The following is a 15,632-nucleotide window of genomic DNA, read 5'->3' on the forward strand; positions in this document are numbered from 1 at the left end:
TTTTTAAGGAAAATTTCTTGAGAGGCTAAAACAACAGAAATCAAAAGAGATGTTAAGGCTTGCGCTAGGCAGTAGCTGAGAGTGCAGCCAAAAGATCTGCTCTTGGTATGCACAACCAAGTCAAAAAAAAAACCCGTAAAGGCATTTGGAAGTGCTACAAGGCAATGACCAGGGTGCTCTGTAATTAAAGGCAGTCCCTGAAAGCTGCATGTGCTAATTCAAAAGCCTCCTGGCTACAACATACACCACCCCAAATGCCCTTGCAAAAACCTTCATGTAGATTCAAGTGCAATTTTAATTTCTCTCCTTATAGGCAATACCATGCTGAAGTCGTTGAGGGCATACAAAGCCTCTGAGATCATATCTGAAGCCTATAGGCTGTGTTTTGCAAAGGTCAGGCCAGTCTGTGAGAAGAAGGCTGTAACTTTTCCTGTTGCACAGTCACTGCAATGTGTGCTGGGTCTCTCTCTTTCCCTTGAATCTGACGGCAACCACATTTTCAGAAACGTGCCCCCAAGACACGAGTGTATCTCAGCAGAACTTGAAAGCAAGTTCTTCTTTGAGTTTGATTTCTCAGTTGGCTTTTAAAAGATGTGCAGTCGTGCAACTACATCATGTACCTTCTCCGAGTAATGACCACAACTGGTCCCCAAATGTTTACCAGCACAAGGATGCCTACATGCAGGAAGTGGGAAATGGGGGTGGGTCTGGTAGTTACTCTTGATGTGGTCAGTCTGCCACTGACCTTGTTTGGGTAAGGGGAAGGGGAGGATGTGAAAATGAGACTCTGCTTTAATCTCTCGTGTGCATTTTATCTCCCCTCCAACTTTCTAAAGAAGTTTCATCTATTAGAGCCAGCTCCCTTCCCTCCTTCTTCCCCTTACAATTACAGCTCTCGCAGGCGCAAGGGAGAACAGCAGCGGCAGCAGCTGAGGCCGAGTCGCGCAGGCTTGTTGTTGAGCTGAAGTGGTGATAGCATCAAAGGAAATGGATGGGGATTTCTGAGATCAGAGCTGTTAGGGCCATTCATGATTTGTTGTCAGGCTGAAAGCTGCTGCAGAGAGAGCTGCCTGAGAAATGCTGATTAATACGGTAATTGAGGTTTTCTATGAGCGAGAAGGAAAAAATGAAAATATGACTAAAAATGTTCTTTTTGAAATGAACAACATTTTGAGATTGCACATTCCAGACAATAGCGGCTACTGGTATGAAAGATTTCTATAAAAGAGCAGAAAACTGCTGGTTGAACAGGGCGTCTTTTTATGTTTCTCTATTAAGGAGGAAGGTCAGAAGGTCAGTCTATATATTTCTTTAATGGCAGAGTTTCCTTTATAATTCTTACTTTAGCACACATTCTTAACAATTTGTTTCTGTCTCTTCTTTCTTGATAAACTTAGTTTTATTCCACATCAGGCACCATTAGGCTAGACCTGCATGTCAGTGACATCCCTTCTGTGCTACAGTAGTTCTGGGCTCAGCTTCCCTGAGACACCTGGAGCTAATTTCAGGATAGCCTCAGAGTGTGCCACGGAGTTATTTGAAGTCTGTAGGCTTCACAGGCTGTACTTGCCCCCCCAGGCTCCAGGGAAGGAGCCGCACTGACCTGGAATATTGGCATCCTCCTGTTGTCCTGAGGAATATTTCACTTCATCTGATCTGATCTAATCTCTGCTGCTGCTGCTGCTTCTTCTTCTCCAGCCCAAAAACATTCTCAGTTCCTTGAAAGGCAGATTTGCTTTTCTCCTGCTCTCCTTCACGTTAAGAAGATCAGCCCCTGAAGGAAACACATCAACCCCTCTTTTTCTTGCCCTCCCCCCCGCCCCCCTCTTTTTTTTTTTTTTTTTTTTTCTTTCAAGCTAACAGGGAAGTGAAAAGCTCTGAAACAGCTGCCTCTCAGAGTGAGACTATTTTTCGGTAAAATAATCACCTTCAGTATGACTACATTGTTTTTCTGTTCTATGCGGTGTGACTCAGCATCAGTTAATTAACCCAATCAAGTAGGCCGGATTTCTCTCCTTTAATGAATGGTTCTTCCTACATCAGAGCCTTCCTAGACCTCGTTTTGGATGCGCCTCGGTTTTGCCGGGTATATCCAATTACATTTATATCCTTCAGCCCAGCACTCAGGCCACCTCTCTTGTGGAATTATGCTGTGGTGGAAGTTAAGCCAGGACACTCACTTGCAAGCAGTTGCCCTACTTATGTCTGCTGCCACGAGCCCTCCTGTGTTAGCGCATACGGAAGGTCTTTATGCAGATATACTATTCTCAGCATTGCGGACCAAAAATGGCAAGTAATCCTTTCCACACATCTTTTATCAGAGGGAGGAGGAGCAGGTTAAGGGAAAGGGATGTGTATACACCTGTCAGAGAGACAGACAGGCACCCGATTGCATAAAAATGTGCTTTTTTTCCCTCTTTCTCCCTTTTTCCCGTGAAGAACTACGTAACACCCAGATCACCCCAAAATATAAGTATGCGTGTGTTTAGAAGAATATGAAACTAGCTCCCACGTAAAGTGTCGGGAAAGTGATGAGAAATACGCTTGCAGATGTGTGAGAAGAAGGAAGAGTAGTAGAGTTGCTTCACAGTGAAGCAGCTAGTGTTCACACTGGGCTGTAGATGGCTATAAATGGAATTGTGTATCACCGTTCCTCTGAGCCTGAGGACGCCTTGCTGAAGAGACAGGACCACTGAAGGAAGTAAGGCATCTGGTTGTTTTGTAATGAGAAGCAGGAATGCTCTTAATAATAAACAAACAGGACATTGTATGCCATCATCACAGGATGTCCTTCCTTCAGCCAGCACGCTGACTTTGGATCGGAGGAAAAAAATAAATTGGGTGCAGGGTCTGCTAATTGTGATACTAATCCTCCTTCCATCATCAGCATGCTCCCGGACGGATGGTCGCTTACGTATTGCCCTGCGCGAGATCAGCGCTCATTTTCTTACCATGCTGCGAAAGCACTGTCGAGTTTGGAAGGAAACGGTGCCTGCCTTGTCCTGCTCTTGTGAGCTTCTCTGCTGTTAATCGGGGAGAGGGAGATTTTATTTAAAGGAAGAAAGGAAGAAACTGAAACGTTTTTCCTAATTCCTTTTACAAGAGTTGATTGGAAAGAGACTCTGGAAAGGGATAAAATAAAACCTCTGAAACTCCCAAATTGGTCATATCAAGTAAAGTATTATAATTGTTAAGGTGTAGGATTAAGTGCTTTGAATCGGGTTTTAATCAATATTCTGGAACCTGAGAGTCATTTTAATTGTTATTTTTATAATGTTCTATCTAGTCAAATTAAGGGAGAACGAAAGCGGGTACGTGTTGACCTCTGGAGCTTAAAATAGCACGAAAGATAGATTTCTACTAAAAACTGTCTCACATGCGCTTCCCGCGAAGCGCAGAGGTGCCCGCCAGACCCAGGCCGCTGGGCAGCGCCGTGCGTCTCCCTGCTTACGCAGAGCCCGTCCCCGGCCGTCACATCTTGGTCGAAACGGGGGAGAAGAAAAAAAAAAAAAAGGAAGTAATAATACTAATAATTTTAAAACCCAAAACTCGTCCCGGTGGCTTGGGTGGGGGCCCGGCGCAGGGCAGGGGCGGCAGGTAGAGCCCCACCTCCCGCGCTGTGAGGGAGAGGAGCCGGGGGAGAGAGGGAGGGGCCGGGCCCGGTGCGTGAGCGCCAGCCGCGCGCGGGCCGAGCGCGAGCCGCGGGCGGGCCGAGCGCGCGGCTGTGGCAGGCGGCCCCCCAGCGTTTCCCAGAGGCAAGAGCAGGGCGCGCGGCAGCACCTGTCTGACAGCGGGGGAGGAGCGGGAGGGGAGCGGCGGCGGCTGGAGGTGTGAGTCAGTCTCCCGGGGACCCGGCCGCTGGAAGGAAGGAGAAATGTTTACTCTGTAGAGATGAGCCAGGTTTGGCGCCGACGGTGGGCTTCGGTGTGGAAACGCGCGCGGACTCTGCCCCGGTAAGGAGCGCGATGCCTCCCCCCAACCTCCCCACCTCCACCTTCCCGGCTCCTTCTTCTCACCCTCCCCGGCCGCGCCGGCCCCGGCGCCCGAAGGACGGAGCAAAAGTTTCCTCGTCGCCTCTCCCGGGTCGGGAGCGCTCCTCTGCTCAGCATTAACCCTTTCGCTCCGCCGCGCAACTGTCACCCCCTTACCCCCCACCCCACGCCCCCGAGTTTCTCTCTTAGTCTCCTCTCCCCCAGTTAATGCCGAGAGTCAGTAACTATCGCAGCGCTCGTCTCGACTTGCAGTCGCGACGGGGCACGGGGGCTGGTCCCAAGGCGGCCGTGGGGGAGCTGCGTGCCGCGACTCCCCGCCTCAGCCTCTCCGGGCAGTTGCCGGCGGCTGCGGGCGGCCCGGCCGTGTCTCCCCCGCGCGGGAGAGGCGGTCCCGGGGGGGGGGGGGCGTCGGGGGTCTCCTGTTAACCCCGAGTCAGTCAGCCCTTAACCTTTTCCTCGGAAGATCGTGCTCTTTCAGTCTTGGCGTTTCGGGTTGGTTGGGGTTTTTTGTTGTTTGTTTGGTTGTTTGGTTTTTTTTTTTTCCCGGAGGAGGGGTGTGAATCGCACAGTGGCTGTATATCCGAAAAGGAAAAATGAAGGAATTTTACACCGGGCTTGCACGTCATTCCCGGCTACCGGCATAGGCACAGATTTTTGTCCCTAACGAACCTTAATGGAAAAAGCCTGACCTAGTACCCGTTTTTGGATAGGTTTGATAATAGTGCTTCTGTCCTGAATAGACAGAGGGTCTGAAGGACTTGGTGGAATTGTCCTGCGGGGGTCCTATCCAGTGCTTTGAGACAGTAATTCTTGGAGGTACCATCAAAATCAAAAGGGATAATAGAAAAACTTTTTAAAATTATTATTTATTTAATTTATTTCACCTACTCCTTTCCTTTTCTGGCCTCTGAGAATGTGTTGCAGTGCTTTGTGCAGGGCTGCTGCTGCTGTAGTGATGCTGGCAGGATGTCGGCTTTCTCAGCCTTCCATGCCAAAGGATAAGGGGACGTCAGGAGGAGGCGGGGGGGGGGGGCCAGGTTGTTTTGAAAGTTGTTTGTGTGTTGAAAGCCGGTGGGAAAGTTCAGGCTTCCCCATTTGGAAGAGGCAAGGCTGGGTTCCGCTCTTCCAACATGCGCTTTCCATTTTTAGCTTCATTCAGACGCAGACAGCAGCTCCTTTCCTCTTCCTCTCCTTGTTTGTGACACTTTTCTGAGGCAGCTTTTCCACAGGCGACTAAGTGGTCTCGCGGCCATGACCCCGCGTTCTCTTCAGCATGGAATATCTTTTTTCTCTCTGAGGCATTAAGGAAAGGGTCTGAAAAAGGTAAAGCGGTTGTCAGCCTAGGGATTTTTTTTCCTTTTTGTTTTTGTTCCCTCCTCATTATTACTGAGGCTGGCGTTTTAAGGTGCTGCTTCAGTCAGAGCAGCTTCGTTTACACTGCTTTTTGGCTATTACTCAACTGTACCAACTATCCTGCATACGCTTTTAAAGTGTCACAGACTACTGTATTAGTCACGCTGTCTCAACGGAAACCACAACACTGAAGGACAATGAGGATTAAAGGCTGTTTTCTTATTTTCCAGGCTGCTACACAGTGTAGCTCGGACGCTGTGAGTTTCAAGAATCTGGTGAAAGGGAGAGAGTGGACAATGAAAATGGACATGGAGGATGCTGACATGACTCTGTGGACGGAAGCCGATTTTGAAGAGAAGTGCACATACATTGTAAATGATCACCCGTTGGATCCCAGTGCCGACGGAGGCACCCTAACTCAGGCAGAGGCTTCCTTGCCAAGGAACTTGACTTTCAAATACGCATCTAACTGCAAAGAGGTAAGCAGCAATGCTCTGGGGAAGGTTGGAGTCAGACAAGCCAACTCACAGCATTTTTGAAAGTGTGTGCTCACCCTGGCTTCCATTCTTTAACACACACACACACACACACACACACACACACCCCCCCCCCCCCAAATACTGCCCACTGGCTTTTGAGATGGGACCTTAATAAGTCTTTTAACAAACTGAGCTGGTCATCTGTTGTGTAATATTTTCAGTGGAAATCACAGCCAGTCTATCCCTAAAACTGGTTCTGTACCAATTCACAAACAGTTAAATTTTCACACAATTTGAACAGCATCTGAATAAGCATATTTAAACTGTGGGGTAGTTCTCTGTGCCAATTTCTAGCCTGCTCTTTGCCAGGACCATTCATTGCCTCTGGCTCAGAGATTAAAGTGCCTCGGTTGTCCAATAAATAGCTTTAAAAAAAGTAGAGGAAAAAAAAACAAATTCCTGGAAATGTGTTTAATTATTTCTTTTTGTTTTCCCTTTGGTTATAAAATTGCTTTATTCTTTTTGTGAGCTTGCCGTATTCCCAACTTCCTAAATTCTTAAAAACTCCTGCATATCAATTAAGGGGGTGATGGTGGAATTGTAGCAAGCTTGACAGAAGGGTGGCCGTAGCTTAAATTAACTTTTGTTTATCTGGGACAGTATCTTCACTGGTAGCTAGCCGTGCGAGTCTGTCCTATCCTTGTCCCTGGAGTGGGTACATTCTTTGTTGTTGTTTCAGAAGGGCTGGAAAGAAATGAGCCCGGATGAGCAATTTGGTTTTGTGTTTACTCCTTCATATAGAGTAGCTATTATAGCTAGGTGTGATGTTCGGCAGGGTAATAACCCAAGGGACAACCCTTCATTTCTCCTTGTGCTGAGACTTGTGGTATAGCAGCTATTACCTGTGCTTCTACTTTGGCTAAACACACTGACCACAGAGCTGAATAGAAGAGGTACATTCATCCGTGCCTATCAAATATTTCCTTCCAAAGTAGGTACTTGTTTAATCCTGTGCACAGAAATAGGGCCGGACCCCCACCTGGAGGGTATTGGCACGGTGGAATTTACTTGGCAGTGCCTAATAGAGTGCCTAGTAGGTTTGGTAAGAGGTTAAAGCTGAATTCTCCTGTAAAATCACTCTTCTCTTCCCATCTGCCCTGCCCTGCCCCGCAGAACTTTGGCAGAGAAAGGACACACTCCAGAAAAGAAGTGCAGAACCTTGTTTTGTGTTATTGCATTGTTAGATAGGTCTTACTTTGGCGGGGGGTGGTGAGGGGGGACAGATAAAGCTGCGACTCTGCTGTGTGATACGGGAGGATTTCTTGGTTGAAGGATGAGCTTGCGGCGCGACAGCTCGGGCAGATCCTCGGCAGCCGGCCGGTGGCTGATTGGCTGCTCAGGCTGCTGGCTCTCTCTGCCCCTGTTCAGTCCTGCTGCTGCGGCAGGAGACATCCAAGGAGCTTTCAAAATTTCCCAGTGCTGTGTTTGGAAACACCGAGGTGTAATTTCCTTATGCTATAGCTCAGGTTGGTGAATCAGGGTAGGAGGATTGCTGCCATCTCTGTATAAGAGGTGGGGGGAGAGAGAAGTCGTTGAAAGATTCCTGGTTCTTCCTTGTAAAATGTGACCCGTGCAGCTCCCTGCTAGTGGGAGTCTGAATATAGGACATCCTCCTTTTGTTCTCCGGAGTTCCCCCTGGCCTTTTATTTGCGCTGAGTAGCACCTACCGTAAGGAGCAATAGGAACTTTCAAACCCTGACTATTTCTAAGGTAGCTCTGAAAGAAAGGGCTGGTCTGATCCTTTTTTCCCCACCTTCTGTTAAAGCTACAGTCCTGTGAATGTACGGACAGGTCACTCATTTGCTACTTGTCTGCGGGGTGAAATAGTTGCAAATGGTGTAATCCACTTGCATTCTAGCAACTTCTGGTGAGAAACATTATACTGAGTGCGTGTTGCTCTTGCACATCGGTGTTTGTGAGGTCAGCAGGGGAGCCTGATTCTGGTTTTGACCTCATGGAAAACCACTGGAGTCCTGACAGCTTGATAGGGTGGGTTTTTTTCACTTGCGAAAGGATGAGGTAAGACTTCGGGGGATGCATGCGTGCGTGTTTGCCAGTGGGTTTCAGATGTGAGCTGTCTTCATTGTTAACTTTGGGGAGAGCTGTGGCTTCATCTGGTTGAGAGTTTTAAATGCTGAGTCAGTTTATTGACAAAAACATATATAATACATCGCTTGTGAAACGCTAATACTGTCATGATTAGATCATGAAATCCTAGTACTGTCATGATTAGTAGTATATCTCCATTTAGAGTAGGAAAAGTACTGCGTGCCTGCTTAGGAGGGAGGAAGTACAACCGCTGTTGTTTAGGGAGTGTTGCTTTTTGTGTTTCTTTTCCTTGCATGCTTTGTGAAGCGAGTAGCTTCTCTTTAAAGGTTTATTGAATTTGCAAGGGAGTCCGTGACACGTCATATTCTTGTTTATTCTTGGATCTTGATCGGGGATTTTTCTGAAGGACACATTTTTCATTATGAGTTCACGGTATGTGTCAGCATTTTAAAAAATGAATTACTACTGCTCGTAACATTTTAGGCTGCTAGATTTACATGAAGTCATTTATTTATTTCAATGCGTGAATTATTTATCCTTTCCTCCAGTTTTAGCAGTTGACAAAAAATGATGAAATGCAGTGTCAAAATCACGCTCTAAAAGGCCATATGTGAATAATCTTTTTCATGCAGACATTTAAAAACATTTTTTCCAACAATTTTTCCCTTTGGTCTCAGTTCTTAAAGCCCTTGATGTAAAGGGCCAGATATTCTGAATATTACTAGTGCCTCATCCTGGTCCATGAGCTTGACAGAAATATATCTCGGCAAAGCCATTCCTTGTTGCATTTCTCTGATAAGGCTGTTCCTTAGAGACAGACCCTCAATCAGTGATTTTGATGAAAGTAGTGATTTTGAGCTGTTACAAAGTGTGCCTCGCTGACCTCAGACACTTGCTCTCCCCTATTGCTTTTATTTCTTTTATATACGATCATCGAGGAGGCGGTCTGAAAGCATTTCATTTCATGGCATCTCTTTTAGAAAGCTGGTCACTGAACGAAGGGGAAAAATTTATGCGGGTTTATGTAGCTGTAGAACTAGTAGTTAAAAAAGAAATAAACAGTGTTATTCCAGGACACATGATGGTCTTCCCTGTTTGCATTTGGAGAATACTGTTATTTCACTGAAGTCAATAAGAGTTTGTTTGGTGTTTTTTGTGTTTTGTTTTGTATTTTTTTTAAAGCCGTTTAGGGGTCCCATTGCAAAATAACCTCCTCTTGCAGAATTAACAGGGCTCGTTGTTTACTTCCAGTGCCCTCTCTGCAAACAAAGATGCAGGAGTGCTGGTCTTTCAAAGCACCTTCTAATAACAAATTTGGAACCGGGGCCCATCCATCTCTTTTTCCGGGGGCTGCGGGCAGGGCGGGATGTGCTCTGCCACCCGGCCTGCTGACCAGGCCCGGCGGGCTCCAGGCCTGCCCGTGCCCGCCGCCCTGCTCCCGGCCCCCGGCGCCGTATTAGGACCCTGGTCAGTTCCAGGGCCGCCGCCGCCGCCCCGGGCTGCTCCCGGCCCCGGCACCGGGCTCCCCTCGCCGGGCCAGCCCGCAGGCGGCCGGGCGCTCCCCGCCAGCCCGGCTGGGCGCCGCCGCTGCAGCGCCTCCAGGTTGCAGCTGGCCCCTGCTCGCCAGCCGGCTCCTCTCGGCTCATCTCGTCCCGCTCGGACTGAGGGGAGAGCGGGTTAGCTCGGCCCGGCCTTGGCAGGAGCCACAGCTGCCCGCAGGGCCGGGAACCGGCCTTACGGCTTCAGGCTAACGTTTGAGTTCATCTTCGTGCTAGAAATGCTGTTTTACTGAAAGGAAAGATGTGGTAGCAGCCTGCTTGCAAGAGTGTTGAAAGTTGGAGCTTTGAAGGGAGAGGGGGTAAGTGTCTGTACGGAGGAGATTGTTCTGAAAATAGCACGTTGCTCCCTTACGGCACAGTTTAGACCCAGAAGGCTGCACAGGGGCAGCAGGCTTGTATTTGTGGGGAGCGAGCTCAGGTCATACTCCCCTGTGGTTCCCTGCCACGAGGCTGTTTCGGAAGGTCTCATCGCCGAGAGGCAGCAATGTGCTGAAGGACACCTGGTGGACACAAGTCTGAAATGCCTCTCTGCGACAGCTTTCCGGCAGCCCAGAGACAGCTTCCCCTCAGCTCTGGACATGAAGTTCCTTCTCTGTTTTGCCTACAAGCCCTCGGCAGCTTCGTAGCCTCTTGTTCAGCTGTGTCCTCTAAGCTGCAGCAGGGCAGGAGTCCCTTTTGGCTGCAGCGTGGGGGCTGCTGGCAGCCTGGAGCCAGCCTGCCCTGGTGCTGTCGGTACCCCTCTCTCGGAGGGTACCCCTCCTTGACCACAGCAGCTGAGCTTGTGGGGGCATGACAGAGGCCAAGAATTGCTGACCAGAAAGCCATCTTCAGTTAAAAGTCGTCTGGACAGCTTTAGTCAGGTTTAGCAAAACTTGAGTGCTGGCACAGACGGATGTGCAGAACATCCTCTGCCAAAACAGCCTTCTGATGGGTACAGGGTGAGAAATTGTCTCCGTGTTCAGCTGGGGGAGAAGCAAACGCTGCATGTAAGGTGGATATCAAAAAGTATCTGCTGTGTCAGAGACAGCAGTTCAGTGAGTGTTTCAAGTTGACTAGTTCAAGGAGCGATTTCTAGAGATTCTGAGAATTTCATTAAAGTCGTTTTAATAAAGGCCAAAATATTTTAGAACCATGAAAAAACTCGAGCTACCATGCAGTAAAACTGGTAGGGTGTGCTGTAGCTTGGTTGTGAACTTTTCTTGAGAGGGCAGATGGATGTAAATGAAGATATATGGGGAAGATGAGAAGAACATCTGCCTTTTTCAGCTCTCTATGAGAAATGTACAAGCAAGACAAAAATAAAACTGAGCCACTGAGTTTGTTTCAGCTTGTGGTAGGTGTAGGAAAATTTCTGGAAGTCCCTTTTCTCTCTCTTCAGTCCAGATGCACAGATCAATGGAGCATTTAACTACCTCTACTGTTGACGTTTAATTTTTTTTTTTGTAGTGGGCAGAAACACATGTTGAAATGCAGACAAGCACAAACAGCCACCACGTACACCCAGCAATCTGTTTCCGGGTGGATTACCTCCTTGATTCCATGGCTGTTATTTGTCCCCTTTATTTTCACATTTAACATGAAATTATGCTAGGCGTTAGTTGTCGAGTGGGATTTTTAATCTTGACCAATACACAGGCAAGTGTTTGTCTGTCTGTCTCTCTCCCTCTCTCACACCAAAGCTGATACAACAGAAGAAAATGTAGCATGAGAAAATCACAGGGTTTAGCTAATTTGTGAAGTGCTGCCTACAGTCCAGGGCTGTCCTTTGCTCCAAAGGACTGTTACGAAGAAAATGAAATGCTCACTGAAGTGAGCTATCTGCAGGGTCTGATGAGTGCTAATCTGCTTTGGTAAAAGAACGTTTATTCCTTGCAGGGTACAGACAGCAGTAATCCTAACTCTCAGTGTTCATCAACCACATCTGCTGTTCCTGTCTTGTTCTGAAATCCTGGCAAGCAAAAAGACAGGTGGCAAGATGTGTGAAGGGGATACGATTAATACATTTTGCCACGAAAGTTTGGTTATAGTACCAAATTAATGGGCTTTTTGCCTTCCTTTTTTTTCCCTCTATCTGAGCAGCAGAATCAATCTTGCAAAGGCTTGGGGTTTTTCTGTTTACAAAATTGTTGTTTTTCTAACATTGTTTGGATACATTAAATTTAAGAAGATTGGTGAGGAACAGAGAGAGACAAAACCAGTAACTCAGCAGTGTTTTGCAAAGGGTTACTCCAAGGCACGTTCTTCTGAATAGTGATGAATTGCTTCCTGATTTGTGGTCAGTGACTTTTTTTGGTATAATTACTGTCAAGAAGGAAGCTGAACAACTAGAGTACATTTCTTAGACCTAGCATAGTGGAGCATTTTCATCAAAACCCTTACGCCTTTTTGACCAAACCCACTTGACATATGTTACCGGAACTGCTGCCTCCTTTTTATAAAAGAGGGTGATCTGTGAGTACATGTCCCAAAGCCATTTCATATTCTGTTTTGTATGCCACTGTATGCTGGTGAGAGAATTGTAGGTCGGGGGTTTTTTTTGTTTGTTTGTCTCTTTTTAGCTATCAGGATGGTATAGAGTGAAGAAGGTGGTGGTGGTGGTAGGTTTCATTTTGATCTGGAGCAGTCATTCCAGTTCCTAACTTATTAGAAAAGTCAGCTCTGTAGCAGTGAAGTGATTGATAGCTATTGAATAGTTTTGTTTGCTGGAACTAGACTTTTGGGGGTTGCCTTTGCTAGGAGAAATAACTTCTGAAGATATTTGACAGTCTCTGTACATTTCATTTGCTGTTTCTTCTTGTAAATGTATTTCCACAAAACACATTTTTCAGGCAGTGTTCATCTTTGGCTTCCATATGTCTCGGTAAGATGCTAGTATCTAACAAAGCTGGTCGTACTGTGTCCAACACAGTTGTTAATTTATTTCTGTTTTGCTGACCTCTCACTAAAAATGTCTTGCATTGGGTGCTTTACCTTATTAAGTTCAGGGGACAGGGGAGAGGAAGACTTTTTGATTTCTACTGGCGATGGACTGATCCTGTGCTGCTCTTCTTGTAGGTCACTGGAGTTATAAGCAAAGAGTACATCCCAAAAGGAACACGCTTTGGACCCCTGGTAGGAGAGATCTATACCAGCGATACGGTTCCCAAGAATGCGAACAGAAAATACTTTTGGCGGGTAAGCAGGAAAAAACAGCACCATGTTGTCGCAGTAAGCAGATCACTAAATGAGTACAGCTGAGAAGCTGGGTCACTTCCTGCTTCAGACCTGTGTGAATGCAGGGGGCAACTTCTGTACGCTGCCAGGGACAGGCAGAGCCAGTGGGGTGAACTAAACCAAGTAAAAGCCTGGCTGTCTTGGATGTAGGGACTGTGTGGGTGGAGAGAGCATGGGAGATGCACAGCCCTCCCCAGCTCTGTCTTCCGAAACAGATCGGTGCTTGATTGTGTAAAGAAATAGTTCTGCTGCTTGCTGTAGGGGCAGGTTATTTTGCATTTCTTCACAGCGGAAAGTCATTCTTGTTTATGTAAATGTCATGTATCCTTGATTTTTCCACCTATGAAGAAGCTGTGAAAGTACTGCATCATCTTTTACTCTGGAATTATGACACATTTTGTGACCTTTTTTTCCTGGGTTTTAAATAGAACTGCTATACCACAGTGGTGGCGGTCTTCAGCATGTAGCATTCAAGTCATAAGCTTTTCTTAGTCCACTTCAGAAAGTGTTAGAAGAGCAGCCCACAGATCTTAGTGAAGAGAAAAATCCATTAACGCCAGACAAACACTAAAGCTGATGCGTAATTTGTACTTTGTAGTGTAAACTGGAAGGGAGCACCAGCCAATTTGTTTTGGCTTGGGAAGTCTGTGCTGGGGAATATGCTTCCAGTTTATCAGTTGACATAATCCTCAGTATCCTTTACAGACCCATTATTAATTGTTAGAGAATGTTCCTTCAGCCCCATCTCCTTCCATGGGTTTGTTTTGCTGCCTTCTAGCCATTTAGGTTGTGTCTAAATTGGTGGATTTGGGAGTATATCCAAGCCTCTGTGCCCAGGTGCCTGCCTGCCTTAGCAATATCCCAACCTCATATCCAGGTGAAACCTAGGGCAAGCACTAGCTTTCCCCACACCCTTTTCTTCCTATCTAATTGCATCATTTTGGTTTTCTCAGATTGTCTTCATGCAATATAATACAGCATTGCACCGGCAGTTATTTTGCATGAGTGTTTTTGCAAAGCAGGCAACTGTTTTCACATTCATAAGGCTACAAAATGTTTCTTTTAACCGAATTTTTTGGGAGCTTGCATCTGGCATAGGAAGAGACTGGTATACCAGCCCTAGCCCTGCCAGTTGCTAATAAGATGGCAAACATTGGGAAGAGGGGCTGCTAATCATCTTGCAGGACTTCATTCATATATTGCAGTGAGAAAGATGACATCATTCTCATGGTGTGATTTTAAGCCTTAATGCGGAGGGGTCCTCAGAAATAATATCCTAGGATCCATCTAAGCATCGTTAAATTCCCTGTTACAATCTCTTGATTCGTTCAAGACACGCTGCTGCACCAAAAATGAATTCCTTTCTAGGGGTCTGAAACAGGCTTGCATATGCAAAGGAAATTGTGGGAGATAACTTCCCACATGTTATTAAAGGCATCCTGGGCTTGCTGGCAGGAGCGGGAACATCTGCTGCGCGCGTGGGGGGACACTGCCTGCGCCTTGCCCACACGAGGGGAGCGGGGCCACCCGGGGCCGACGTCATTTCTGGGAACCGTGCCGTGACTCAGCACATCTGGTCTCGCCATCCCCAGAATAGGTGGGAGCCTGGTGGGGTGCCTTTGCTCCAGAGCCAGAGCATGGTGACCGGCAGCATCCGTGGCCCTGTCATGGGAGCCACGGAGGGCTGGTTTGAGAAGCGGCGGCAGGTGTCGAGTGCCGGAGCCCCGTGTTCCTGGAAGTTTGCGAGCCAGGGTGAGCAGAGAAACCCGAAGGCTCCTCTTGATGCAGCACAGCTCGCCCGGCTCCCTTCCATTTTCTCATAACAAACACACCGCAAAATCTCTCGCAAGCTGCTTTGATGAGGCCACATGTATTTCCCCCTTCTCAGTTTACAGGAAGTTACTCTTAAAGAAAGTGATTCTGGTGTTTACGGCCCGCGTTAAAGGGCCAGGGCTGCCTCGCCCCTCTCTGCTGGCGTCTCTCTCTCGGGGAGAAGAGGAGAGGTCCCAGCCGGCCGGCGGGCGCTCACAGGGCGTGCTGCCCGGCCAGGTAGGTGCGAAGGACAGCGGTGTGAACACAAAGGCAGGAACACTCCATGGAGTGTTTTCCCCCTGAGATAAGCTCTGTTGCCCCTTCCGAAAGGCATTTCCTGCTCAGCGAGGTGCATTGCTGGTGCAAGCTGCTCCCGCTTCAAGGTTTAGCTTTTTGCCTGGTCATCTGTTTTGTGAGACCCAAGAACCCCATTTCATCCAGCACGGAGCTAGTTCCCTCTGAGAGTAAGGGATTTGTCTTTAACAAATGTGTTTCCTGGATTTTTCTTGATTTTTTTTTTCCTTGAAATAATTCTCTTATTCTTACCACTCTAAGAAACAGTAGCTTTTGTCAGTGATTGGGACATCTTTCCCCCCAAGCTGCTGAGCGGTTTTAGATTCATGTTTTCTTTCCCCTCTGTGGACAAGCCAGAACGCGTCCCTCGATAGGAAAAGTGACTTCTCGTCGGCTGGCCCCTCTCCAGGTCTTCGTTAAGTTATGGCAGGTGAAGTTCATCTTTGCCTCGCCCAGCCTTTCTACAAAAGGGCTACAGTCCAACTGTGAGCAAGTGTTGCTTTAGGACTCTGGGGGGGTGGAGGATGTTTGCATAGTTTAAACCTTTGGGCGGAGGTGGTAGGAAACTGTAAGTACAGAGGCCATAGAAAAAGGCGAGAAAGACTCTGACGTAGCACAAGCTAGTCAGTCTTATACACAGGTGACTCAAAGCATTAATGCAAGCATGCACTCAGACCTGCAGTCATTAGCATCACCCACTTGTTGATCATAGCACCAGGAAAAGGACTCTAAGGTAGAGTGTTCACCCAGGGAGAGTATTCTGCATTTCAGATTTTGGGTCTGATTTGTCCATACTAGCAGAGACGCAGCTTAAGCAGAAA

The 15,632-nt window shown here is 47.4% G+C and overlaps 1 protein-coding gene across 6 annotated transcripts in view; it reads left to right on the forward strand.

The window, feature by feature from the left end:
- The window catches only part of PRDM1 (PR/SET domain 1), a 103,204-nt gene that overhangs the window by 74,461 nt on the left and 13,111 nt on the right, over window positions 1–15,632 (forward strand). For 3 of the 6 annotated variants that reach the window (XM_054821870.1, XM_054821872.1, XM_054821873.1), the window contains 2 exons: window positions 5,576–5,824; window positions 12,547–12,666. In XM_054821870.1, coding sequence (XP_054677845.1) covers window positions 5,642–5,824; window positions 12,547–12,666 — 303 coding nt within the window. In that variant the 5' untranslated portion in view covers window positions 5,576–5,641. Of the gene's footprint in view, window positions 1–3,858; window positions 3,954–5,542; window positions 5,825–11,626; window positions 11,944–12,546; window positions 12,667–15,632 lie in introns of those variants that run through there. The other 3 variants (XM_054821871.1, XM_054821869.1, XM_054821874.1) reach the window with 3 other exon arrangements.

The sequence above is a fragment of the Grus americana genome, chromosome 3, assembly GCF_028858705.1.
Source record: "Grus americana isolate bGruAme1 chromosome 3, bGruAme1.mat, whole genome shotgun sequence".
Taxonomy (NCBI): Eukaryota; Metazoa; Chordata; class Aves; order Gruiformes; family Gruidae; genus Grus; species Grus americana.